The sequence below is a fragment of the Apteryx rowi genome, unplaced genomic scaffold, assembly GCF_003343035.1.
Source record: "Apteryx rowi isolate R43461 unplaced genomic scaffold, aptRow1 scaffold_203, whole genome shotgun sequence".
NCBI lineage: Eukaryota > Metazoa > Chordata > Aves > Apterygiformes > Apterygidae > Apteryx > Apteryx rowi.
This window is the reverse complement of record NW_020448342.1, coordinates 1,117,459-1,143,533: the sequence shown is the minus strand read 5'-3', so window position 1 is coordinate 1,143,533 and position 26,075 is coordinate 1,117,459. Positions and strand designations below refer to the sequence as shown.

The window sequence follows — 26,075 nt, the reverse complement described above, 5'->3', positions numbered from 1 at the left end:
ATGATTTTGGACTTAGATTGGCTGTTTTGCAGCCTTAAAACTATTTTGTTGGTTCAGTTTGTGTTTGGGCTCAGGAAGCTGGTTACATAGTAAATGTTCATCTGTTATATTTGAATGGCTGCATGGGCTGGATTTTTGTAGAAAAAAATGTGCTGAGCTTCAGAAGTAGGAGCGTCTGTGGTAGATCAGCTTTTCTGGAATGTGTAATTTAGTCCAGGGTATGACACCTTTGCAGTCTAGAAGCAAGTACTATTTTAAAATTGTATTGTTATATGGAAAATCTCTCAAGTATCTTTCTGTATTTAAGGCACTAAATGTTTTCCTTTTTAGGACTTTATATTTGGACTTAAATAAAGCAGTTTGAATTTCTATATAGAAAGGTATGAATGGCATTTCATGTATCAACAGCTTCTTAATGTGATATAAAGCAACTTTAAAAATATTGTGTTGCTTAACAGGAGTTCCACCAGCTTACAATCATGATAGTTATTTTCATATGCTGATGATATTGTCTGTGTCAGTTTACACGTTGATGATATCTGTAAATGCAGAAATCTTTAACAAAAAATTCTGCACTATGTGGAAATAGCAGTAAGGGACATGACTGCAGTTAGGGTCATGGGAGACATGCTCCACTTAAAACCTGACTGCTATTTTCTTACTTGTGGCTTACAAACAGTGACTTTTGAAAGCAAAGAAGCCCAATGTAAAACACTCCTCCTTTCCTTTTCTAGGTAAAATTGCCTCAAACAATTGCTACTCATTCATTTCCTACATTATTCTAGGAGCAGATGGCTCCATGTATCAAGTTATGAAAGTTTCACATTTTACTTCTATTTAATGYTTTCTGTCAACAGGCTGAGCTCTGTCTAAATCTGAAAGGATAAATGATGCAGCTTGAAGTTACAGTTAACAGAGGAAAGATTTTCATCAACAGACAACAGGAAGACAATGTCTAAATTACTTTAAACTTTTACCAAACTAAGAGATAAATGTCTTTGACTTGCTATCAGAAATGCCTTTTTGATGTTTGTTGTTAATTTTCTGGCTTTAAGCTCTAAAATCTGTTAATTGTACTTAGAATTTTATTACAAAAACTTTACCCTTTTTCTTAAAGAAATGAGGTGTGTCTGATCTGCAGTTCTCATCTGTTGCCTATGTAAGTGTTGAAACTTCTTGAACAGTTTTAACCAAGTTTAAACTTCTGTATCTCCATCAAGATACTATGCTCCTACAAGCTTTATAAAAATCGGTATGGTATTTAGTATTTAGATAGAGATCTATAAATTATCCACAGCCTGGGAAAGGCAGGGAGAATGTTATCTGTTCTGTGTGGTAGTAGCTTGACAGCTATTCAACTTGCAAGTTGATAAACTGGGTAAACAGCAACACATGCTGGCCTGTTAGCTGAGTGAGAAAGGAAGGTAATAGTTTTATTGTGTAAATAAACTGGGTGTTTTGAGAAAAGAAAGCTCAAGGTGTTAGAGGGAGATCTGGAACTGTTGTGGAAACATGGAGGCTATTACCAAGGAACTGAGGTTATTGTAGGGCAGCTGTACTAACCTGTAGATACCAAAGCTTTGCTAATATTGTTGCTTTTGGGGAGCAACCTGAAGATTAGTCTGAATCTGTCTTAATCTCTTAAGTAGTAAATTAGAAACTTAGTATCTTAATGTAGGCACTATGTAGTAAAGTTGTTGTATTTTAGTGTATTAGAATTTTGGTTTAAGTAAAAATCAGTGAAGGTGGTTAAGTTCACCTTAGATCCTTGGCAAAACTGACTTCAGTAGAATACTGGTTATTTAATTCTCAGAGCTTTTCATTTACCCTAGATCGCTTCATGTTCAGCATTAGTTTTGTATAAAAAGATTTGGGAGACCTGTGTTAAAAAGCTCACTCAGTTTGGTAGAAGGTCATTGGCTTAAGTATGTTTTACATAAAATCTTTAATTTGTTATTAGTTATCTTAATTGTGGCTTAATATCTTTAAAAATTAGTGTCACTAGGCATCTTGTGTTTAATGTGCAAGTAGCTAAGTGTGTGTTTCTGGTTTGGTGTTTAAGGTTTCTTTTGCATCTGTTACATGCTTTTTTCATATCAAACTTAGGCAAGAAGAAAACATTTTCTACGAGCCTTTTTGAAAATATAATGCTGTAGTTGTGTTTTAATAAAGATATTTTAAGTAGACATTGTGATGAGCGCTTTGCATGTGAGGGAAGAGCTGCAAGTATATCTGGTAATAGTGTGTGACAGAGCTCATTGCTGTGGGAGTTATCTGTCAAATTGAGATTTAGAAATTATTACAATAGTAGTATCATATGATTTCTGTGTTTGATTACTGCTGTCAGAAAACCTTGATAGATTCCTAGTTGCAAAACTTACGAAGGAGACATTTTCATRAGATGTAGTTTTTAACTTGTGCTGTGTACTTTTATATACAGAGTCAGCAGGAACTTCTATGGTTAGCATCTGTTGTAAGGTTGTACTTTCAGTAGCAAAAACATTGTCAAATTAAGTCTGAAGTTTTTCATACTAGTTTCTGCCTCAGAATTAAAAATAGTATTAGGTCAGATTAAACTGGTTAATATCTAAAATAAACTTAGGATGTTCTACCAATTTAGAGAGGCAGGGAAACAAAGCCCTCAACTTATCAGTTCTGGTGCTGTTAAATTAAGTTAGGAACTGGAAGTTTAATGGGGTGGCCTGTCAACCTCTCCACTGATGTTTAACCAAATTCTGTTGAGTCTTAAGGCTTTGAGAAACACCATTTATAAATATCAGAGCTGACATTTCGGAAGAAGCGCTACAAAAATTCTCTCTTGAGCATGTCCAARTCTAGGCTGCACGAGCAGAGCAAAACTTTTCTGGAACTGGTTCCAGGTGGTAGTGAAAGATCACTGTGGTGCTGGACACTGAACTTAGCACAGAGTGACTTTCCAGCTTATGATTTCAGTGTTTTCTTTGCTGCCCAAGAAAAGGAGGAAATACATGACTTGGACAGTGAACAAGTGAGTAGGGCTGTGACTGGGAGTGTTGTCAAAGCTGGGGGGTCCCAGGAGTGCTTCCTGCCTCCCAAATCCAAGTGAACATAACCATACTGGCCTTATGACAGAGCACACCTTGAGCTGCAGTTCTATACAGTCATTGTTGGACTAAAATAGAGCAGTAGGAAAAAAACGGAGTGATTCGGGAATAGTTGAGGGCACAGACTGGTTGTGGAAGTAAGATGAAAACGAAGAGGCACAGGTACTAAAACATACTCTCAGTAGTTCTGTGTTGTCAAAGCCTGTGAAACTTGCTAGGACCATATCTCTGGGGGTATTAGAGAAGAATAATGTTCAGTAGAGAACATAGAGAAGATTAATGTTCAATATGACAGGTGAAAGACAACTGTCTTATGGGTTCAGATCATGATCTGTCAGGCAGCAGTATGTGACACATTATTTTCCAGCCTTGTTTTTCCCTGAGTTTAGCACAGTAGTGAATGTCTGATGTGATTGCAGTTGCAAGTTGAAAATGCCAGTGTTAGTTATTTAACTTGAGTTTGGTCCTCCTCTAAGTTCTTATGGTAGAATACAATCATGTAATTAGATGGGTAAGGGGAAATTAGTTCCACTCAGTTGAGTTAAACAGATATACACTGTACATTGGTAAAGTGCTATTCATAATAAGTGCTCTTTGTCTAGCATTTGTGAAATGCTAAAGCACACTATTTACTTTATCCTATCCAAATTCTAATCTGAAAACAGAGTAATTAGTGTCTTTTGGCCTTTTAGGGAATGTTTTTCCTTGAAGTGCTGGAGTGCTTCACAGTCATGCTTAATTTTATCTTCAGATACATCTATGATATCAGATGAAATGTGGAAATGTCATCCTTATGTTGTTTTCTAACTTTCAGATATGTGTTCCACTTTAACTTAGATATATTAAACTAATCTAAACATTTCAGTTCTAAGAGTTAAATGCTGATAGTGCAATGATTGATGAAAAAAAATTGAAGCATCCATTATGTAGCATCAGCAAACTCAGCATTAGCTTTCTGTCAGTTGTGGACATGTAGCCAGTTTAAGTGAGAGGAGGGAGTTGGAAAAGTGAGAAAACAAGTTATTGGAATGCTGCTCAACTATCAGTTACCCTTCTTTCCCTACTCTTTAGCAAATAAACTTTGCTGTCCCTATTAGATCTTTTTTCGTCACCTCATATGTTGCTTCTCTCCTTTGTGCAAAGTCAGTTTTCAGAGTTCCTCTAAAATGATGATTGCATGAAGAGGCTTGATGCCGCAAGAAGGATGCGTGCACAAAACTTTTAAGCAAGCAAATGCATCCACCTACATGGAATCCTAAAATGAAGTTGGTGGGATTTTTGTTGTGAAAGCCTGTAATGAAGTGTGATTTGCGGATTAGCCAAACTTTTCTTCTAGGTCAGTGAGAAAATATAGATGTTTAATCATTGAACAGAAAATAGATATCTGCAGTTGATGTTCATTTTAAGTTTACAGAGATGAAGAGATTGCTTGAGGATCTTAACTTCTATGTAATTAGTCCATTCTGTCATACTTTTGGGAAAACTTATGTTGAGTTAGGGTCCTGAGTACCATAAGTGTCCTCTGATGTGACAAAATTTGGACCAGGATTGCCAGCTGGGTGGCAGGAGAAGACTGCATTATTGTTGGTTAGATAGTCTTTCAAATGACCAAATTAAATGTACAGGTCAGATACTAAAGTTTGAATGTTTATGGCCTTCAGATTTCTTTAACTGTGACTTTAGACCTCGATACAAGAAAAATTGTGGTAGCTAAACTAGAATGGACTTTTAAAACTAGTTTGAATAGATGCAAACTGCATACAAAGTGTATTTTTGGCTAGTTTTTGACTAAGTGGCTTAATGTATTTGGTTTAATGTGTCATATATGCACATTGATATGCAACAAGATTTTAATTGAAAGTATCAAATCTGTTCTTCTGCTAYGTTTTGAGTATTAAAGGAGGATTTTATGTGGTAATGTAATTTGATGAACTTTTTCTATGAAAAGAGCTATTTAAGTGTGGATTTGAAAGCTCATACTAGAACTTTGAACTAGTTGTTTGGCAGTTGATACTGGAAAAAGGAAACAATTTTGGGATTTATTTTTTGGCAGATATACATCTAGACAGGAAAACATAATTTTTTTTGAAGACTTGGCTGGCTAAATTTTTATTCATGAGCAAGTTGCTCTGAGTTACCTAGAGTCTTCAGTGAGGCTGCTTCTGTGAGTGAAGCTTGTCGGTATGTGTTTGTGAACTGAGACTCTATGTAGACTTCCTTTCAATTAACAAAAAACATCTTACCTACCCAACATTGAGGTACAATCTTACAAATGGGGATAAGTGAACAAATAAATATTTTTTTAATTCATCAGCACCAGGAATGTTGATAACCTCATATTTGCATGCCAAAATGTGTAATTCTGTTTCTTTTGTATTTATGCTGCTGGAGATTTTGTAAAACTGTTCCGTTAATCAAGAGTGGTGTGACGGCACAGAAGGTGGAAGCAGAAAAGACTGGATGCTGCCTAAACAGTGTAGTTGTTTCAGGTAGTCGTAAAGTCAACAGAATAATCTGTGAAAAACTGAAAGGATTTGAAATCAAAATGCCAGAAAGAGTAATGAAAAAGAAACTTGAGATGCAAACATCATAGTGTTGGAATTGCTGATAATGCAAACAAAATTAAGAGCATTTATGATCTGGTAGTTGCCTCAGACTAAGTGCTGGGGAAAAACACAAATCAACATGGAAGTGTTTTGAGGCCATATGCATTGAGAGGCAAATTGCACAGCGGAGTTCCTGCATACTCTGTTATAAGGGGATTTCAGTTGATTATGTTTGAAATTAGAGTATTGTATTTGCTTTCCTAAATAAGCACTTGTATCTTGTATTTCTGCAACTTGCTGAAGTGTTTGATCTGTAGGTCATCAAAAAGTTGTAGTTGATTTGCTAGTTTTCTCTCCTTGCTGATGAAACTCTAGGAAGATTTTCCAACTCAGTAGTATATTGCATACTTTTTCTATGTGAAATAAATGTAGTGAATACACTTTTAAAGTAAGGTGTAGTGTCCAGGCATYGACCTTCAGTATTCGTGAAGACACAAGCTGGCTGGGAAGGACAGTCAGCAGTGGGTTTTGGTGGCATGTATGTGGGTGCTTGCTGAAGATCTGATTCGGGTGCATCCTTGCTGCTTGTGTTCAGTGTTTCTCATTCATGTAGTAGTTCACTTTTCACTAAAGGACTTATGCTAACCTGAAAATGTTCATTGCTCTTTCTTGGATGCATTCAAATCTGCAGCAAAATATTTGTTTTGGGGGGAGTAGTGTTGCTTCAGAGGATTTGCATGTTTCTCTTACAATTCCTTCAAGGTAGTTGTTTTCCTGACTGAAGCCAGAGTGATATAATGATATGACTAAAATGTCCTCAGATGAATCAACTAACATCTAAAAACATGATGAATCTTGGAGTGTGCTAAAATGATAGAAATAGTCAATACTAAGCTGTATTTTCTTTTTATCTTAAGAGAAAGAAAGAAAATATTAGACTGCTTTAGACTCTGAAAAAATTTCCCTTGTCTGTCAAGTGGATGAAATTGATATGAACAAAAATGAAATGAAAAAATGAATAGTTACAGGTGAATAAGTTCTCATATTGTTGAGATTAATTTAGGCAATGCCTTCCAAGAAATGTAAAATGATAAAGTAATGAGAAATTTAAGTACAGACAACCAGGAAGAGGAAACATCACAAATTTTCTTGAAAATGAGTTTTGCTTTACAAAATAAAATATTTTTAATATTTATTGAAAGACTGAATCATGCTTGTAGGTATTTTGATGAGATCAGAAAGTTGAAGCTGAATTCAATCTCTGCCTGGTAAAAAGTATACCAGAAAATAGTGAGATTCGCTGAATTGTTGAAGAACATGCCTGTGTATGTAGCATCTGTGGAAGTTCTGTGTATGTTCTGAAAATTTCAGAGCTCTCACTTTGTCTTTACTTTCAACTGAAATGCTAATGTGTTTACTTTTTTAACTTCTGCAATGTAGTAAATCATGAAATATTCTTGATCAAACATCTAATCTGATTTTGACCTATTAAGTTATGGAGTTAACTTTTTTGCTTTTGACTTTATTGTGGAGTTCTTATATGAAAGTGTCTTTTCCAGCTCAAAAATTAGAGCTAAAAATAAATAACCATCCAAGTATTATGATACTGACACTACAAGCATCTGTTTGCTTAAAAAATAAAGCTATGGATATGTTCATTTGTAATATCAAGCTGTTGTAATATCAACTCTACTGTTGTTTTTGGTCATATGAAGATCAAGTGAAGGTTTAAATTTCTTTCACTGAAATAAAGAGATTGAAAATAATGAAATTACCCAACAGTTGATTTTTTTTTTTTTTCATTTAAAGTAGATGAATCGTACTAAACAGAGCTGATTCATATTCCGTCACAAAAGCTTTTGGAGACTAGAAACTGCTGAAGATAAGTCTGTTGTCCTAAATTTTCAGTGGTCTTCAATTCTGAAGCTTTTTGCTGTGGATTTGAAATTTCACTGTTGTCCTATTGCATGGAGACATAAAAATGAGTGAAAATGGTGCAGTCGTCTTAAAGCTAGCCTAGAAAGCTAGCCTAAAAAGAACAGTCTACTCTTTCAGTGAGGCATGCAACAGTATTTAAAATAGTTGATTAGATCTTTCAGTTGTGTACTGATGACCTAGTAAGGAAGCTGTCAAAATCTAAGCTTGATTTCAAAGTTGTGAAATAAATTAGTCTTTCTACTGTTAAATACTTTTAAGGAGTTTTGCTGAATAAAAACAATTCTATCTATATGCCTGCGTGGTTCACATGTATTTGTAACACTTGATGTTGAATGTTGAAAATTGAACAGGACTGTTCTTTGTCTGAAACAAGGGTTACTTATTAGGTGAATTATTCCATAAATGCTATGTGTAATGTTGGAGGAAGGTTCCAGGAAATCTGAGGAAGAGGCAGTGGAAACTTCCTCTGCAAACTTTTGGAAGGTGTGAAGAGAAGCTCTGCTGCTGGGTTAATAGAAGTGCCAAAAACACAGGACCTTGGGGCTGGAGGTTTGTGAACCAAGAAGCTCGAGGAAGCAGGAACACTGAAAACATGTATGAAAACAGTAGGAACTTGGTTAAATTTTTAAGTACTTTATATTCAGCCAGGGGGTGTTTTTTACCACCTTACTACTTATTTCATGGACTCTTTTCTCCCTAGCTCCTGTGCTACTGTATGCTTCTTGTAAAATTAGAGAAAAATGGTAGTATGCTGATACTAGAACTGATATGGGATCTTGTAGTTAAACCATATATGGTAATGCATATGGTACCTCAGGGAGCAGTTAAGGTTGCATGTTTCATTTAACTATGTCACTTCCTGACTCTAGCRTGTTTTATTTAGCAGCTTTAATGCTCTCTTAATAGGTTTATTTAATAGTAGGTCTGAAACATTAACAAGGAATTAACCAGCTAGTGAATTTTTATTTTAAAGGTGACTTGCACATTTGAAAGTGAACATTACTATGACATACACCCCAAAACATGTAAACTTGCATGCTATTATAGTGGCACTGCTGCAGGCTCAGCCATCTGAGATGCGTCTGAATGATGGTGCTTAAATGAGTTAGTCTTCAAACCCCCTCTCATATAGGATCTTTTAAAAGTTTTTATTACTGTTGAGTAGGGTCTGTTATGTGGCATATAATGTCTAGTAGTGTTAACTGAAACAATTTTAACTAACACTTAGAGATGTGTACAGTCCATCTCTGATCCAGAAATATCTCTGATCTCTGATCCAGAAATATCTAAAATGTTTTCTAGGTGTAGCCTTTACTGGTGTGTCATTCCCTGTATTAGAATTTGAATTTTAAGTCTGCTAATAGTCTGGCAGTAATTAGACTCTGCTAAAACTCACTTTGAATAGGATATTCTTATGTCCTGTTGAGTGAGACACTGCAAGAAATTAAATATTCATGTGATGATAAAACTTCATAAMCTTCATGTTGTTTTAAAATTGTCAGCCCATGTGGCTTTCAAGTGAATGTGGGATTTTTCACCAGTAAATGTGAAAGAAACTGAGTGGGTATATATGACCTTTGATAGTGGTGTTACCTAAAGAATTGACACTTGTCTTCAAGATGCTTGAAGGAGAAATTTGATACAAATGTTGTGATTATATAGTTGAAAAAGATTCAAGCAAATTTTTTGTGGTCTTGTGTGATTATCCTTTTTGCTCATAGCTGATGTTGCAATACTCTCTTAGATTATGAATACTGAATCTAGGAGAAAAAGGTCAAGAGGATTTAAAAGAAAATTTCTCTAATGAAGATTAAGGAAAAGATTATTTTACTTCATAGCAGTATATGTTTGCATATTAAATAATACATGTTCTATCTGGGTGGTATATGAACTTGGAACAATAGCAGCAAAGCTGCTGATTATACTGATTGTATAGTGGAGCAGAATGGAAGACATTAACCTGAATATTTTTCAACTTGGTGGTTTATACACTCTGTATATAATATTGCAGTGCTTTTCTGAAGTGTTCTTCAGATATTTTTTCTTTGTCTGTACTCACAAGCATAAACGATCAGGTCATCCAAAAATTGCCACCTGCTTGTTGTGGGGATGGGTGATGGGTGGGGAATACTTAAGTTTTTTTACAGTATGGCGGAATTTGGAAGTGAGACATGCTCATTTACAGTTTCTATGTTTCTAATTCTTAGGATAAAAAGTTTTCAGTGTTAAATTCTTTAGGATTATACAGCTGTGCAACATGGATTTAAATACAGAATTTAATTTACGAATATGTTGGTGAATTGCAAGATCATTTTTGCTTACACATCTATAGAGCTCCATTACAACTTATGGAGTTGCTCTGTGTGTAGAATTTATTTAGCAGAGTGCAAAACAGGCATTTCAAATAAGCTGAATTTTCTAAGCTGAATCTCCTTGTCTCAACTAAGCAAGCTTTAGGTAGAAATCATCAATGTGCAAAACATGATTCTGTAAAAATGTCCTTTCAAGGAATATAGGGGTCTGTCATCTTCAAATATCACAAAATGCTCATCTAACCTTTGGGAGAGGACTTTAGGGAATGGTTCATGTAGTTCTTATCTTGGCTTTAGTGAGCAAGTATGTAAACACCTATTGTACCGTAGAAAGAACACTACTGAAGCTGTAAGGCCAAGTGTGTAAAAGCTTGGAAATGATAATGTGGGTAGGTAAACTATGGCATGGTAATTTCATGCAGTGAAGCACTGAGCAAACCCTCCTGAGCTGGAAGTAACTACTATAGTTCCAGAATCAGAAGCAGTATAGACTGTGTTGGTGAATCCAAGGTATTGAGTTGCCTTTGGATTCATACCTCAACTGAGATAAAACCAGCCCTGGCAAAAGTAGTTCATTCTCTGTGTATCCAGTAAATGCTGTGTCCTCATATGATTCTTCATTACAAATTGGGATTGTGTTTTGGGCTGATGTTACCCTAATCTTGTGGATAAGTTGGTATTGGGTTAATTTGATTTGGGTTAATTTGGGTTAATATGGTCTAGATCTAACTAGTGCATTGAGAAGGACCAGTAGCCTGGTTGTCTTTTGTCAGCACTAATTTTTTACTTGTCTAAAATTGAATCCTAGATCACTTTTATTCTTCTGCAAGTGTTTGGTGTATCGGTGTGCTTTCCGTCTAATGAAACATGTAACTAGCTATCATCTTCACTTTCTCTTGCATTCTTCACCACTCCTTTCCCTGCTTTTCAGGCAGCCTCTCTACAGTGCTTGGGAATATCTATCAAATTCCATCAGATAAAACCTCTTTTAGCTAATGGCAGTTCTGCATCTTAAGTGCTTCCTTCCTGGTCTTCCAGTTTCATTTCACTGTTTATCTTCAATCTATATGAACTGAAGATCTAATTTCTAATTAAGATCTAGTTTCTTTTCCTACTATGTAATAGCATTCTGACTTTTTTCTTAGCTTCCTTTGCCCTCTCTTTCTCTTCATACTTCCACATAAATAGTCATTTCAATTCTGTGACATTGCTTTGTTAAGTTGGCTTTCATTGAGTGTTTGCCCTTGTACTGTTACTTAATATTTTTTGAGCACATCCTAGCTGTATTTCCTGCTGTCTGGCTGAAACTTATTGGTCACGTTATTTATGCCTTATGTTTTTTTATAAGCAGATTGCTCATTTATGAGAATAATGAAAATGGAACAGAAAAGCAAACTGGGAACTGGAGAAGAGGCGGGTGCACTGTATGGGCAGAGTACACGTAAAGAGAATGTATACCATTTAACTTAATGTAGCAAGAAAAAATATACAAATAATTTAGAGCACTTATACTGTATATGTTTTTCTTTGCCTTAGTTGATATGTGCTTTTGCATGGTGTCTGACTTCTGAATCTTAAATTATCTTGAGTCTTTGAACAAGCTAATCAGCTGGCTCCTACTTAACTTTTTAAGAAAACTAATGCTATTAACCCTTAATATGTACTTTACTTGAATTCTGTATCAGAAGTATTAGAATGCCCAAGTTGATTGCAAATGCTACATACATCTCTTTGCCTTATAGTGTTTTCCTTCTAAAATGTGAGCATTATGGTGAAGAAAACATATTGCTGTGAACAATATAACTTTCATGGGTAAGTGTAATGAAAAAAACCCAACCAAACAAAAGCACGAATGCCTTTTATATTTCTAAGACAAGTATTTCATAATGTTATACAGCAACTTGTGTGCAGTAAAGTTCTAAATGCTCTGTTTATGTCGACTTAGGTGCAGATTATTTTATTAGGAAATGTTGTAAGAGAATGCTTGTATCCTGGAGAAACTGATAGGAATGTTTGTCTTCCTTCTAACATGTAATATATTAAAAATGTACAAGGCTTCCCATGTTCCTTTAGCAGGAATCTGACAGAAGGTACTCAGTTCAGTTTATTTAAATAAGCGCACCTGTAATGTAACTGTAATAGCTGTTAATTCAAAGCAGAAAAGGCAAGCACATAAATTGGCATATAATAGATTCATCTCTGAAAACTAAAATGTTTGTGTAAATGTATTGTCTTCATGAATTATTTCTGTATGTTTCAGTAAAACGCTCCCTAAACCATTGCTTAATCATCATGGAAGAGTATTTTAACCTTTTTAGGAACACATTCAGTAATGTTTTTTCATGATATACTCTGTTTTGTTTCTTTTTATTAGTGTTTTTTCTTGCTTTGTGATTTGCTGTCAAAATGTTAGTACTAGTTACAAAAATGACTATTGGATAAATGCTCAAGCTTATCTGTATCCTTTGAACACAGTGTAACTTATCTTTTTGATTGTATTCTAATTTTTAAGGTGATGTCTGGCTAACATCTTTTTGTGGCTCTGTGTGGATATGAAAGTTTCAGAAGTAATAGTTTCTTAAATTGAAAACTTCATGCTAGGCTATTTGTACTGGAATTGCTTGCTTCTTTAAAGTTACTCACCTGTACTCACCAAACGCTCAGTGTTTGGAATTTCACAAATTTGAAAGATATGAATTGCTTTTGTAAGGCAGAGACAAGAAATGGAATTAATTTCTAATAAATGCTGAAGTACTAAGTTCAACCCCTTAACTTGGCTATCATCCAGAAAAGGGGTGGAGGTAGTTGTGACATGAGTAAAGAAACAGGCCACAGTGTGACCTGAGCAGGGAATAAAAACCGCTTATATGCAGTTTGGAAACTATATGAATACTGAAAAGGACCATTTAAAAGAACTCTCTTGAATTCCTTCAAGTAGAAAACTCCATTATACTCCCTACAAAGAAGATATAAGGAACAACCCTGGATCAATAGGGTGGCAGAGCCTTATGATGTGTAGCATATTGCCAATCTCTTCTCTTACTACTTTGCATTCCTTTGGTCTTGGTCTTTCTCCCCTTAGTGCCTTTCTAGGTGATGCATTGCATCAGTTACAAGGCATTTTTTTCTGAAAACAACAAAATAAAGTTTCAAGAACTGTGTTTGTGAGGAACATCCTTGCTTGTTGTAGGATATCACTCAAACTTAGATGTAATTTGTGAAAATAATGTTTTGATTGCTCATTGGAGAGTCTGTATAAATTAAACTCTTTTTACCAGGTAGGATGGCATGGATTTGGGGTGCATGTTTTCATTTTCCATAATTATTATTATTAATTTTCGTAAATGCACAAGAAATAGTAAATACCACTTTAAGAATATTTTCTTCTCTTAGACTGGAGAATCTTGTTTTGTGGCACGCTTAGAAGTGAGATCCTAAAACACTAGCTCTCTTGTTCATTTTAAAGTTAGCTGAYGCTTCTTGTAGGATAAGTCCTGTCAGATTTTCTGAAGTCTTGGGACAATATAAATAGCTGTAAGATGTGTCTTAAGATATATTATCCAATTAATATTGGCTATTCTGTTCCCCCTGTATCTTTATTTGCAGAAGATAACATTGTGTAAATATATTTATAAATGTTTGTTTTTGAAACTAATTATAGCTGTCAACTACTGTGAATTCAATTGCAGAGTAAAAAGCAGAATTAAATATTGGCAGTAGTTTCTTTAATGCGATTCTAAATTGGCTGTGTTTCAATTTATAAAGCAACTTGTGTATCAAATGCTTACAAAGAACATGTGATTTGATAATTGTTTAGGTGTGCAGTGTTATGTTAAAACACTGTGAGGCTGTATATATAAAAGCAATCAGGAAAATCTTGTCTTGATAAAGATTGTATTAGTATAACTGAGTTGAAAGTCAGTTATTAGTACCTCTATTAGATAACATCTAAAATATTAGACTCTTCAATTTGTGGAAAAATTTATTCAGGTATGCAGATATAATGTTTTAAATGAAGAGTCTAACCTTATTATAAGTCTCCATCTCTGATGACTTAATACTATTTAGAAATTATAAGTATACTATGTGCTTGTCTCACATGCTTAAGTGCAAATCTTGCATTAATGCGTTTATAAATGGAAGTCTTGAATAGAAAGTTAGCATAGCATACCATTTGAAGGCATGCCTAACTGGATCAGAGTAGGACATAAGGTGAATCAACTTCAAAAACTAGCAGACTTAAATACAGCATTTAAACAGTCTAGAAACTTCATAAACTGAATATTTACAGTATAACTACAGATATCTTGGAAGAAACTCACTGAACCTGAAAATTTTATTTATGTATTTTCAAATAGGATATTTTGTCTCTATGAATTTAAGAGCTTCAGTTTGGTGTAATCTGTACTCAGGCTGTTTTTACGCTGCTGTGCTATGGGCTAGGTATGYATTAACAGAAATTGAGCTAGCTTCTGTCATGTGCAGTGAATAAAAATATTAAAGTTGAAAAGCAGAGTTTTCTCTTGGTTCTGTTTTAGCTTTATGAATATGTATGAATACTTAAAAGAATCCTTATTTAGGTATTCATTTAATGCTTATTTATAAAGTTACATAGAAGATAGTTTAAAATAAAGTTGAGGTTGTATAATAAGGGATTAAAGACAGGCAGAATAAAGGAGCCAGGAGCTTGCTATCCTTAACTAAGATACCAGCATTTGGAGAGGTGTATACATAGCGTAAGTGTATTATTTTAATGGAGATGAGTGATATGGTAGGACACCCAGGCAGATGGTGCTTTATGGCATATATACTTAACTTTGTTATAGTAAACTTTACACAGAAGATTGAAGGACTTTTAAATTAAAAGCCAGGAGAATGTTATTTGAATGAAAGCTAAACTTAAGCAGGGAGCTAAAGTCTAGGAAAAACAGAACAAAAATAAGGATGTTTGTGCATGGCAGCCCTTACTCGCTGTTTCCTGTTGTAGATGAGCCTCTGCTTCTAGGCAATCTTGTGACTGAGTGTCAGCAAATCCTGTCCTGTCTTTTCTGGTTTCTAGGGACTTCTTTGCCCTCTTCATTAGTTTCTTAGGCTGTGCATGAGTGGCAGGCCATTTACAAAGGTCTCTGGATCTTCACTTGAATATGCTCGGTAGTTCAGTTGCCTTACAGGAGCTCTGCCTGGCACAACTCTCTTAAAAGAGCACAATTGTGAACAGAAAAATAAAGCAAATGCCATCTGTCACAGATAGGAGTAGCAGGTTACCATGTTCTGTGCCAAGTATCTCATTCCCTTCTAGAATTCATCCAGGGCTGTTCACATATTCCAGAACTGTGGAAGAAAAATGAAATTTGGGGCACTGAGTTGCATTGCAGGCCATGATCTTTTATAGATGCAGAATCTTGTGTTTGTCCTCCCACCATATTAGTCATCTTCAGTTTGAGATGGAGGGATTCAGATGGAGAGAAAACAGGAGTGGCAGTGTTCTCTCTCTTCCCTCTGAGTCCTGTTTTAACACTTACCATTTTTGTCCCTTTCTTCCTGGACTTTCCCTTTCTCCTTGTTCCAGTGGCATCTTTCCCTGTTACCTTCAAGCTTTTGTCCTCCCTCTACGATTGAATTGGACGTCTCTAGCACAGTGCTTGGGTTTTCAGCAGAGTCTGTTAAGAACAAGACTGTCATTTTCTTGCTGTCCTTTGAATTTCAGCCTCTGACAACAGGAAGTCTCATTTGTAGGGAGAATAGATATCTACAACAGCTGGAGTTGTTGGAGACTGTTTAACATCATCAAATCTTTTTGTATATGCAGAATGTATTTTTCCCTTTGGGACCTGTAACTTTGTGTGGTTCTACAGTGAAGGCACAAGGYAGTGCCTCCTATTGCGCTTTAGAGTTTGGAGGTTCAGAGGAACATGTTAGTCTGTTTCAAAGAACAGTTTTCTAGATCAATTTTTCAAATAAGGACATAACACTTTTGTTTTCAAAAATAATTTTGATTGAAATATGCCATCATTTTTCTCTCTCCATCTTCTGAGTTTCAAAAAAGTCTGAGACAGTCAGCAGGTATGGACAACAGTGTGTCTTATGTGGATGACCATTTGTAAACTATGGTCTTGCTAATGGCTCCCTGGCGACCTTCAAGACTGAAATCTAGAAGCTAAGACTAATTCTAGGCATTGCTGTTAGTGTTTGGTTATGTGTGGGGTGGGCTTAGTTGTGGTTTGGACTTTGCAAATTAAAGCTCTTCCTATGATTATAGATGGATTAAAGTTATTACTTGTGCAAATTAATTTCTCACTGGTAAAGCTTCAGCATCTTGGAAACTACTTAATAGGCTTCATCTGGACAAGCATGCACACAGAGCAGCTAGCGTGCTCTGTGTAAATACTTACTCATCTGTCCTTGAGCTCCCAGCTTGGCTTCTTGGTTGGTGCTGTTTTAGTGTTACATGAGCTGAAACAGCATGAGATTGGGAGCTTTTCCAGTGATGATGGACCTTCTTTGGCTCACAGCTGCTTTCTTAATCACCATTGTCTTAGTACTGCTATTGAATCTCTGCCCTTTGTCCTCGTCTTGCTGCTTGTTATTCCATGCTTCTGACACATCATCACTTACTTTTCATCACCCTGACTGTGCCTGTTATAGCAAAGTTTTCTGCTCTATTAGCAAGACTACATGCTGTGCCCAGGTGATACTTAAACAGGCAAAGGCAAAATGGGGAATCTGAAGTAGATAACAAACTTCAGAACTATTTTGACTTTCTGAAGTGAAGTTGTGATGTATTAGAGGAATTCAGTTTAAATAGTTTAATATATAATTACTTGCTGTATATGTTAACAAGTCTTCTACAACTTACCATTTAGCTAGGAATCCTATTTACTCTGAAATCAGATTTGACTCTCTTCAGATTTGTCTACATGCCCAGTCCCTTCTAGTGTTCTGTTGTGGAACCCATTGATATGAACTGTTAGTGCCTCCCCGGCTTTTCACTGTTCCAAGGTCTGTCTCTCTGCTCTTTGCAATATGAACATTTTGGTACGTGCAACATAGTGCCAGGAAGTTGAGCCTTCCCCCTGCTACTGAGATTACCAAGGCATCAGCTATGGTGGCTTTTACTTTTTGGTGCTGGCAGTACTATGCATAGCTTTTATTTGCTATGGAGGCTGCATATTAGCACTTTGAAGTCTAGAATTGTTTACCTCGATATTTCTCATTGGAGAAACTGAGACTTGGAACGTAAGTATTTTTTCTTTGGTACTTAATACATTGTTATGCATGTCTACTGCTTCAAATGTGCTGACCTTCTAAGTAATAAATGTTGCCCTTGAAATCCTACCTCAGTGCATTCCACTCCTAGTTTTCTTATTTCTTCCCTAGCTTGTGTAGCTCAGTGGGTGAAGGAAATTACCTGTCACTTCCCACTGAGTCTGTTCCTCTGAGATCCATAATTTGAAAAGTGCCTTTACGATATCCAGYGGTGCTTGAACTTGTAAGAGTATGCTGTAACCAAATATACTGGTGTTTTCCCCTCTTAAATGCTTCTGTCTGTACCATACCACTACTCAATACTGTAAGCATTTATCCTTTTCCCTTGCATTAAACAGTTCTAGTTGGACTGGAGCCTGCATTTGCTTTCTTTCATTGGTCTCAAAACAAGTCTTTCACTTCCCTCCCCTTGACATTAAAGTGATCGTGTTTCTTTGCAAAATAAACTTCTATGTGCTTCATAATTCAGCTGGTAGGTTAGTCAGCTGTTGATTAGTGTTTTTCAAATATCATCTACTTAAGACCATGCCATGAATAATCCATGATTCAGCAGATGCAACTAGTAAGGTGGTGGTTCATATTCTTTTGCTGTATTTTTCTCTACTGGCTCTTTGACTTTTTAATAAGCTATGATGTGTATGATTTTTATTTTTGAGAATTAGGTTTAAAAAAAGCTCCTGATGACTGACTTTAGGCTACATAAATAACATTTTGAAGCACAGTTTTTTTTTCTAGAGGATGTTTTCTTTGACTACCTTGTATTCCCAACATTCAAAGTAGGCTACACTTCAGTGAATGTAGCAAAATAGTTTTGAACAAATATTTAACTCTCCTTAAAAGTTGTTGCTATGTAGTAGGCAATTATCTGAATTTTGGGCTTTTTTTGCATCACTGTTGTCAAACAGAAAACAATAACCACTATTCTTATTATGGCCCAGATAAAAAATAAAAGCTTTCTTGTGTTTCTTTATTGCAGTAGTAAGCTAACATTATGTTCTTGCTAAAATCCCTGTTGGGATGAGTGTCAAGGCAGTGAAATAAAGGAGGGGAAACAAATGTATGATCTAATTAAATGGGAGGGGCAGAATTGCTGTGGTAAGTAAATAGATCTTATTTTCAAACTCAGGAGTTACTAAAAAGTGCAGTGTCCTTATCATTGAATTAATAAATCATGCGTCTCAGAAATTGTAATTAAGAAAGAGGTAATGCAAACATTTTAAGTTTGAATATCATTCAGTGTTATTTAAGTATTTCCTTTAGTAGATAGACAGATACTACTTTGAAAAAAGTAGAAATTAAATGCTTTCTCTTGCAAAGCTGGCATAAGCTGCAATGACTGTTTAAATAGCAATGTTAAGTGTATTCACTGGGTCAGAAAGTGTTTTTTCCAAAGAAAAGCCCCTATAAAACTGTTATATTCAGCATTGATTTTTTTTAGCTCACTTCAAAGCTGCACCAGTGTCTGTTGCAGTTGTGCTATAATCAGAGGATTTAACCTTACAGTAGTGCTGTTCATGGAGGGCCTATAAAGCAAATATCATTAGTTATATTTTAATTGTATAACTTTAGTTGAAGAGAGGTAATTCTCTACAAGAATCTTACTGCATTGAGTAACTTTGTTTTTCATTTTCAGAGTTCCCGTAGACCCTAGTAAATTCTGCTGGTAGGATATATTCTGGAGATTTACTACAGAAACTATCAAGGAAAAATATTTTGTGAATGGGATGAATACGCCATTGTTGACTGCTAACTGACAGAAACCAGCTGGGCACTTCACTAGTGATGTTTTCATTTTCACATTGCCGAATTTGAGTTTGCTTATACTGATTTAAAAAGAAGAAATCAAAGTGGAGTACCGTAAACTTGATATGGATAGTAAAAAAAAAGACAAGGACAAACCAGATGAAAGAATGTCACGGCCTAGTGGGAGATCAGGCCACAATCCACGAGGATCTGGTTCTTCAAATTCTGGAGTGTTAATGGTTGGACCTAACTTCAGAGTTGGCAAAAAGATTGGATGTGGTAATTTTGGAGAACTGCGGTTAGGTAAGATCTCTATTTCTTTGTTTTGGTTTACATTATTCAAAGCATGCATGCAGACTAGGAATGAACATGTCTGAACAGACCGTTACAGCTCTTTAAACTACTTTCAGATATGTTAAATTTGCCTTACAACTCCACCATATGTTAATAAGGGTGTATGTAGTAAGAGACTTTCTAGGACTAATAATACTTCATACCTAATTGCTATTCTGAATTTAGCCAGTTGTCTCTAAGATGCTGGAAATGCCTTCATGGTTACTGTGTTTTGCTGTATCTCCTGACCTCCTAAAACAATTCTGATTTTTGGGGCTAAATTTGTAAAACAGCCTCCTTCCATACTTCTAGCATAAATACTGTATTCTTGGAGATTTCTGGGAGACAGCAGAGAGCACAGCGTCTGCAGTGGGCACGCCAGAACTGCAGCAAACTCTTGGTTTCCTTGGTCATCATTAGCAGTATGGCAAAGCTGAACAGGAAACTGCTTACTGTTGGTTAGGCACTAAAGATTCATCTGTAGAAAACTTTGGAGGTGGGGGTAATGCTGTAAGTTAGCTCTCTCCTCACCAAGTCTTAAATGGATGAAGACAAAATGGTGGAGAGGGGCAAGGACTAAGGAAGGACCTGTGGAGTTTTGAAGAATTTCTGGGCCAAAGTGTGTGTGTGTGTGTGTGTGTGTGTTTTTTTTTTTTTTTTTTTTTTCTCCTGTTAGGATAGACACAGTGTATAAAATAGGTGTGTGCTTTTGGAAGAGTTCATATTAATTTAGTTTTTTGGGGCTTAATTTCCATGATGGCAGCATGGTTAGCCAAGGCTTTTAAGATCTGGGAATTCTGTATGCGTTAGCAAACAGAGCTCAACATTTAATGCCAAGAATTTATTCCAGTATTCCTGGAAGGCTTGAGTTAATGCTCTGCTTCAAGGTTTAGAGAGGCGTGTTGAAAAGCAGGGTATTTGAGTAGGGTGGGCTGTGTAGAGGTAGCTATTGTGTTTCTGTTCATGTTTCATTTCTCTGGTAGAACAACTTCTCATTGTCCTGCAGAGAGACAATATAACATGGTTTTAGTATTGCACTTTCTGTGGCCGTTATATCTGATATGAGTCAGAAGTGTAAACAAGCGCAGCATGAATGTTTTTGGACTCTTTACTGAAGAAACTATTTAACACAGTCTCAATAAGAGGTGTTCTAATTATTTGTAAGAATAATGAAGCAAGATTGATACATTTTGACTTTTGAAGTTAGATATGTGCCTTTGCAGTTTACAAGTTATGCAGTTCTGTTTTCAGATCTTCAACTTTCCTAAACTGACCTTGAATGTTTTTCTTTTAAAGCTCTATGTGAACTAAACCATACCAGTCTAATTACTATGTCACATTTAATACTATAGACAACTGTAAACTAATCAAGTTATTTCCAGGGTTTTTAGGAAGAAACTTTTTGCCTTGCCTGTATCTTGGATTGCTCACACCATATGGAGCTGATAATCTGATATTAATCTAAAATAGGAAATCTTATTTACTGGCAGCAGTTGAATACTAGAGTGAAATCATGTATTTCATTGAGAAACACTAATATAAAAGTGGCAAAGCTTTAAATCTGATAATACTGAAATAAAATTGGGTGAATAAGTAAAAGAAAAAAGGAGGAGAATAGCATACTGCCCTTCCAGCAGCCAAGGGCAGCAGGCTTTTTTCTTTCAACYTCTGCTGATTTTTTGCATATGTAATAGATATTTCAAGTACTAATTTACTATTGTATGTAGGATAAGATGTATAAATTACTGAAAGTAAAAGTTAGGATTGGTATTGCAGATTCTGATTTAAATATTTGGTATTTTTGCAGTTGTTACTACACTAGCAAGTAAATTAAAACAGACACCCCTCCTACAAAGATGTATGCAAGCACTTGTTTATGTACTTCTACAGAGCTGGGATATATTTTGAACATGTGTGTAAGGGTCCAGTCTTAAAGACTTAAAGGAGGAATAAAGTTAATAAAGAGCAGTGAAGTTATACTTCAGGAAATAAGAAATTTAATTACAATCCAGTAGCTGTTGTGGTTCTTTCACCTGAGAAAAGAATTGCCAGACTTCTATGTTGGCATATCATAGGAGATCAAATAGTAAATTTTCTGTATGTAGCGAATGGATATCTGTGTGCAACTAGCACATTTGCTTGCAAAGGGACTGTGTGCTAAATTGGTTTGAAGATTGAGCTGTTAATCTTAAGGCTGTCCTGGGTTAAAAGTTAGACAGACTGATGGGGTAATAAAAGAAAGCTTACACTGCTGCTGTATGTGCTGCATTACCTATTCTGTGGTTAGAGATCTCAACAGAGGTGTCAAATCTGCTGTCCTCTATATTTTAGAGACAGTTGTCTTGAATTCAGAGTTACAATGCCCCTTCTGATGGTGTTTTCAGAATGATAGGCCTGCCATTATGACATTATGACTGGATATTGAGTTTCATCACAGTAACTGGATTTATTAGCTACTGTAGTAGCTGCCTGTGATACCTAATAGATTCAAAGAGCAAGGCCCATGCAAAAATTTCTTTTTAAAGTCTACAGATCCTAATAGTGCGCAAAAACACAGAAGTGGCTTCAGAGTATGTTTTTGGTCAAAAAACATAACTAAGATGGTTGCTAAATAAGAATTATTATTTGAGATGCCTGGAAATCTGCTCAAGTCCCTGGATAAATCTTGAAATTCTCTTAGTCAAACTAGACCGCACTGCCCATACCAACTTTCAGTCTATAGCCTTTGGGTAACTCCTCTTCCTTTTTGTAAAGCTGATCTTTTAACAAACAAGTGACTTTGATATTTTTTTTCTTCAGCTTTGCAAAAATAGTCTTTTTTTAATAGGGATTGGAGCTGAGATCAGTCTTTGACTATAAATGTAACATTTTGCTGGGAACCTTTTTATCTTAGTCCCATACTTTTCTTTTTCCATCTGATTTCTTTAAGAAAACTTTTGAACTAATCTGAATTTGGACCAGAGTAATATTAGAAATACAAATGATTGTCATTACAAGTAGTGCATGTTTTTCATTTCTTTGCAGCCTTCTGCAAAGGAGTTGAAAATGTTAAAAGTGACTACCTATTTTTTCGTTGGATATTTTTCAATTTTATACTTTTAAAGCTTGTTTAACATCTTAGTTGTCATAAGGATTTGAGGTAATGCTGGTTGAAGTACTCTTATTAGGCTGTATATCAGTGTTAAAATAGCAGATACAACTTCCAGAGATGTAAGCATTTAATTTAGTAATATTCTTACTCTCTCTCCTAATGCTGAGTTTAGTGAATTACAAAACTGAGGGGGGAAAAAAATAGCTTTTACTAATTCTAAGTTGTGGTAGGATCTGACATTCCAATACCATAATATAATTTAACTCAATTTTGAATGGCTTGCAGTAATAAGTCTGAATATAGCAAGTCAATACACATTCCACTTGCAGTAATTTATCAATTTTTCAAGCTTTTTTAGGCTATCAAAATTTCTGTAAAATTGGTGAAATAGCCCAGGCTATATCTCAGTGAAGGGATAAACCAGTTCTTACGCTATTCAAGAATCAAGTTTTCTGTAAATTTAGGTATCACGCTATTAAAATCATGTTTTAAATCAGTACCAGAACATTTAGGGTCTTAGATCAAAAGTATTAACAAGAATTTATTGAGATTTAAATGATATTTTACTTGAACAGGGAACATGATCCCGCAGTACCAGAATCTGTCCTTTTTGTCACAACAGAGCATGGATTTAATTGGCCTTTTCTTTTTTAACCTCTAGTCTTACATTAAAAAAAGTGCGTATATAAAGCTAATGTCTAACCAGAAACCTCAAGTATGCATAGTAATTGTTTCTGATGAAGACTTGTTTCATTTATCTTTTGTGTTTTAGTGATGTGGTTCTGTGTTCTAGTTAAAGCATTTTCAGGATATGTTGATATTAACTTAAGTGATTTTTTTTCTGAAGGCTTCTTGTCATATACTTAACATTAAAAAAAGCTCTGAAAACTTACTAAATTATTAGTACAACTTGAGTTGTACACACAGTAGATCATTTCTGTGTTTGATTGTGAACTATTAAAACAGTGAACTATATTAAAAGTTGACATAAAAATACAGCATGTTTTAGATTGTTTCAGTAATTCAGACCAAAAATGTTAAACTCTAAACCACAAACCAAGTCCTTAGACTTTCTGTTAATCTGACTAAACTACTGTTCATGTTTTACTTGCAAAGGTCATGTGTTACTTTAGCACAATTAAAGCACAACATAAATTGTTGGCAGAACTAGTCACAAGCCTAATTATTACTTCCCAGTAAGCTCTTTGGCAAGTAGTGGCTGAAGAAAGTGGTCATAAGTCTATTTTATATGGATAGTTTTTGGCAGAATAGATCTCCCACAGTTCTGTGCTTTTATAAACTGTCACTGCCAAAGTCTCACCTTCTTGTTTTTTTTCTTTTTTAAGGAAAAAATTTATACACAAATGAGTATGTGGCAATTAAGCTGGTAAGTTAATTTTTTTTTTGTTAAGATTGGGGGTGAAGAAATCATCAGACTTCCTTTCATATATAATGGTTTGATTTCCTTAATTGAAATCTTTAGTCTTGTGTATTTTCAACTGATTAGATGAAAGTAGTTAGTGRTAGACATAATTATATGCCTTGGCCATATTGAATAAAACCAGTGTTAAATGTTGTCACTGATCTCAGAAGTAAATTTACCTTTGTAAAGTCAATGATGGTTGACTGCTTCTTCAAGGATTGGTTGACTGCTTCTTAAAGGATATGCTCAGCAGTCTTACCTGGTAGATTCCTGTCTTTCAGCAAGTGGAAGAGAACAAAATTTAACATCAGACATCAATGACTACAAAAAAGCTCCAGAAATCCTGCAGAATACCTTCTTTCCAACACCTTTACTCCCTCCCCAAATTCAGTTTTTCATCTGTTATCATTGCTACTCACACTTCTGATTGTATAAGTGTGTTTTTACTTGCTAAGATTGGTAAAATGCTTCCTTACAAATGTACATAACTCACATAACTGCTAATATGACGTTGTTCTGCTCTTTCCAAATCTTTCTTTAGAATGATTTAGTTTACTTCATGTTGTACTTCTGGATGCCTCTTATGGAAATAGTCATTTACTTAGAACTTAACCAAAGTATACCAAGATGAAATTCAGTTCTGTAGGTTTTGTTTTTTGAAGGCTTTTTAGGACTTGCATAATTCTCTTGTTGCTGCAGTCAGACAATTTTTTTCATAGCATGCTATGGTAAATACTCTGGTTCCATAAAGTAGAAAGTAAACTCTGAAAATAGAGAAAGATAYAGCTTAAGTCTAAAGATCTTTGCATATTTATATAATAAATGTCTCAAATATCTGTGTAAGTATCCAGTGGTTAGAAAAATAATTATTTCAGGTGTAGTTATAGATCTAAAAAATGCCCAAGTTACTCTTTGACACAGCAACAGTGGATGCGCTTCTAAGGGTTATTGTTTGTATGCTATATCTGATTTAAATTCACTTTAATGTATTGAACTTATTTTCTAAGTCTAGTAAAACTTGAAAATGTTCTGAAAATTCCTCTAGTTAAATGTTGTTTACTGAAAAGCACATTCAGTGATTTTTTTGAAGCACTAGTTAATGTAGAGCAAGAGAACTTTAAATTTGATTACTGGGTTTTGGTAAACCATTTTTTTCTGATTCTTTTTTGTGATATTAAACTCACTTTTTAAAAATTATAATGCATAAATTTAAATTACTAAGTTACTTCTATATTAACCCATTTCGCTAAGATATCGTTCAGTGGCAAGCTTTACTATATTGGTTTCCAAATGACTCAGTCTCAAGTTTATTTAAAACTGTGCAAAAGGCTTTAACTATTATTGAATAACTTCTTTAGAAGTTACTAAAGATCTAGTGTAGTAGAGTGTGTCTGATTTCCTACTGCTGCTTAAAGGAATCTGAATATATAGTTACTTTTTGAGTTGTCCTCTTTTTCATATCAATGTGTCTTCATAATAATCAACAGCTAGAAGAATCAGTAAAAATACTTTTAGTTATTGGCAGGTAGCACTAGTGGCTTCCTTCCACATCGTTCTCAATTATTTTTCTTTCAGCTTTTTTGGAATTTTTTCTCACCATTGAAAGGGATTTGGATTGTAAGGTTTAGTCTTTCTGCTACAGGCAGCTGCATGAAACTGTGGGATTTGGTTTAATTTTGCTGTGTGGGTTTTCTTCTACTCCTATCAGACACTGTTCCACGACTTTTTGTGTTCTAATGGTTAGAAAGGTTGTGTTTGTTTGTGACTGGTATACCTTCCTTCCTCCTTGTTAAGGTTAGTCTAACATTAGGAGATGTTTTTCCCCCATGCCTGGCACTTACTCTGATAGCGTTTTGAAAGCAGTCATCAGTTCCTGTGCTCAGCCTTTTGTTTTGTTAGCCAAATGAGGCAAACTCATAATTTCTTCTTTGTTCCAGTAATCCTGTGCCCCAGTTCCAGTTTGAGTTTTTTTCCTGAATGGGGTAACTAGAATTGTGTATTGCATTTTGATGAGCAGTAACCCTTGCCAGGTACAGTTACAAAAATACCTCTCCTAATTTATTCTTGAATCACACTTGCCCTTCTCATGGCACCATTCCACTGTTGACTTACTATTCCCTTGTAATCAGCTGGTAGAAGCATCTTTTTCCTCTTATGCAAGATGTTTTGTGCGTAAATGGTAACCATTTACCCTGGCGCAGAAGGGTTGTGTGGGTTACTCCTGAAAGGATGAGTTTTAGTTGCTGCATTTGGAAGTCAACTTACAGGCATGTCTGTCACTACTGCTAACAGTAAATGGATTTTTTAACTGCTGTTAACCTCTTCGTTTATTGTCAGATT

At 35.2% G+C, this 26,075-nt stretch overlaps 1 protein-coding gene across 19 annotated transcripts in view; it reads left to right on the top strand.

The window, feature by feature from the left end:
- The window catches only part of CSNK1G3 (casein kinase 1 gamma 3), an 80,079-nt gene that overhangs the window by 5,546 nt on the left and 48,458 nt on the right, over window positions 1–26,075 (top strand). For 15 of the 19 annotated variants that reach the window (XR_003253183.1, XR_003253182.1, XR_003253181.1 and 12 more), the window contains 3 exons: window positions 11,622–11,691; window positions 18,779–19,191; window positions 23,659–23,699. The exons of 1 other annotated variant lie outside the window; for it this stretch is intronic. Coding sequence is in view for 14 of the 18 variants with exons in the window: in XM_026063908.1 (XP_025919693.1) it covers window positions 19,014–19,191; window positions 23,659–23,699 (219 nt within the window). In the remaining 4 variants the exon portion in view is untranslated. Of the gene's footprint in view, window positions 1–11,621; window positions 11,692–18,778; window positions 19,192–23,658; window positions 23,700–26,075 lie in introns of those variants that run through there. 3 more of the 19 variants (XM_026063898.1, XM_026063900.1, XM_026063912.1) reach the window with 2 other exon arrangements.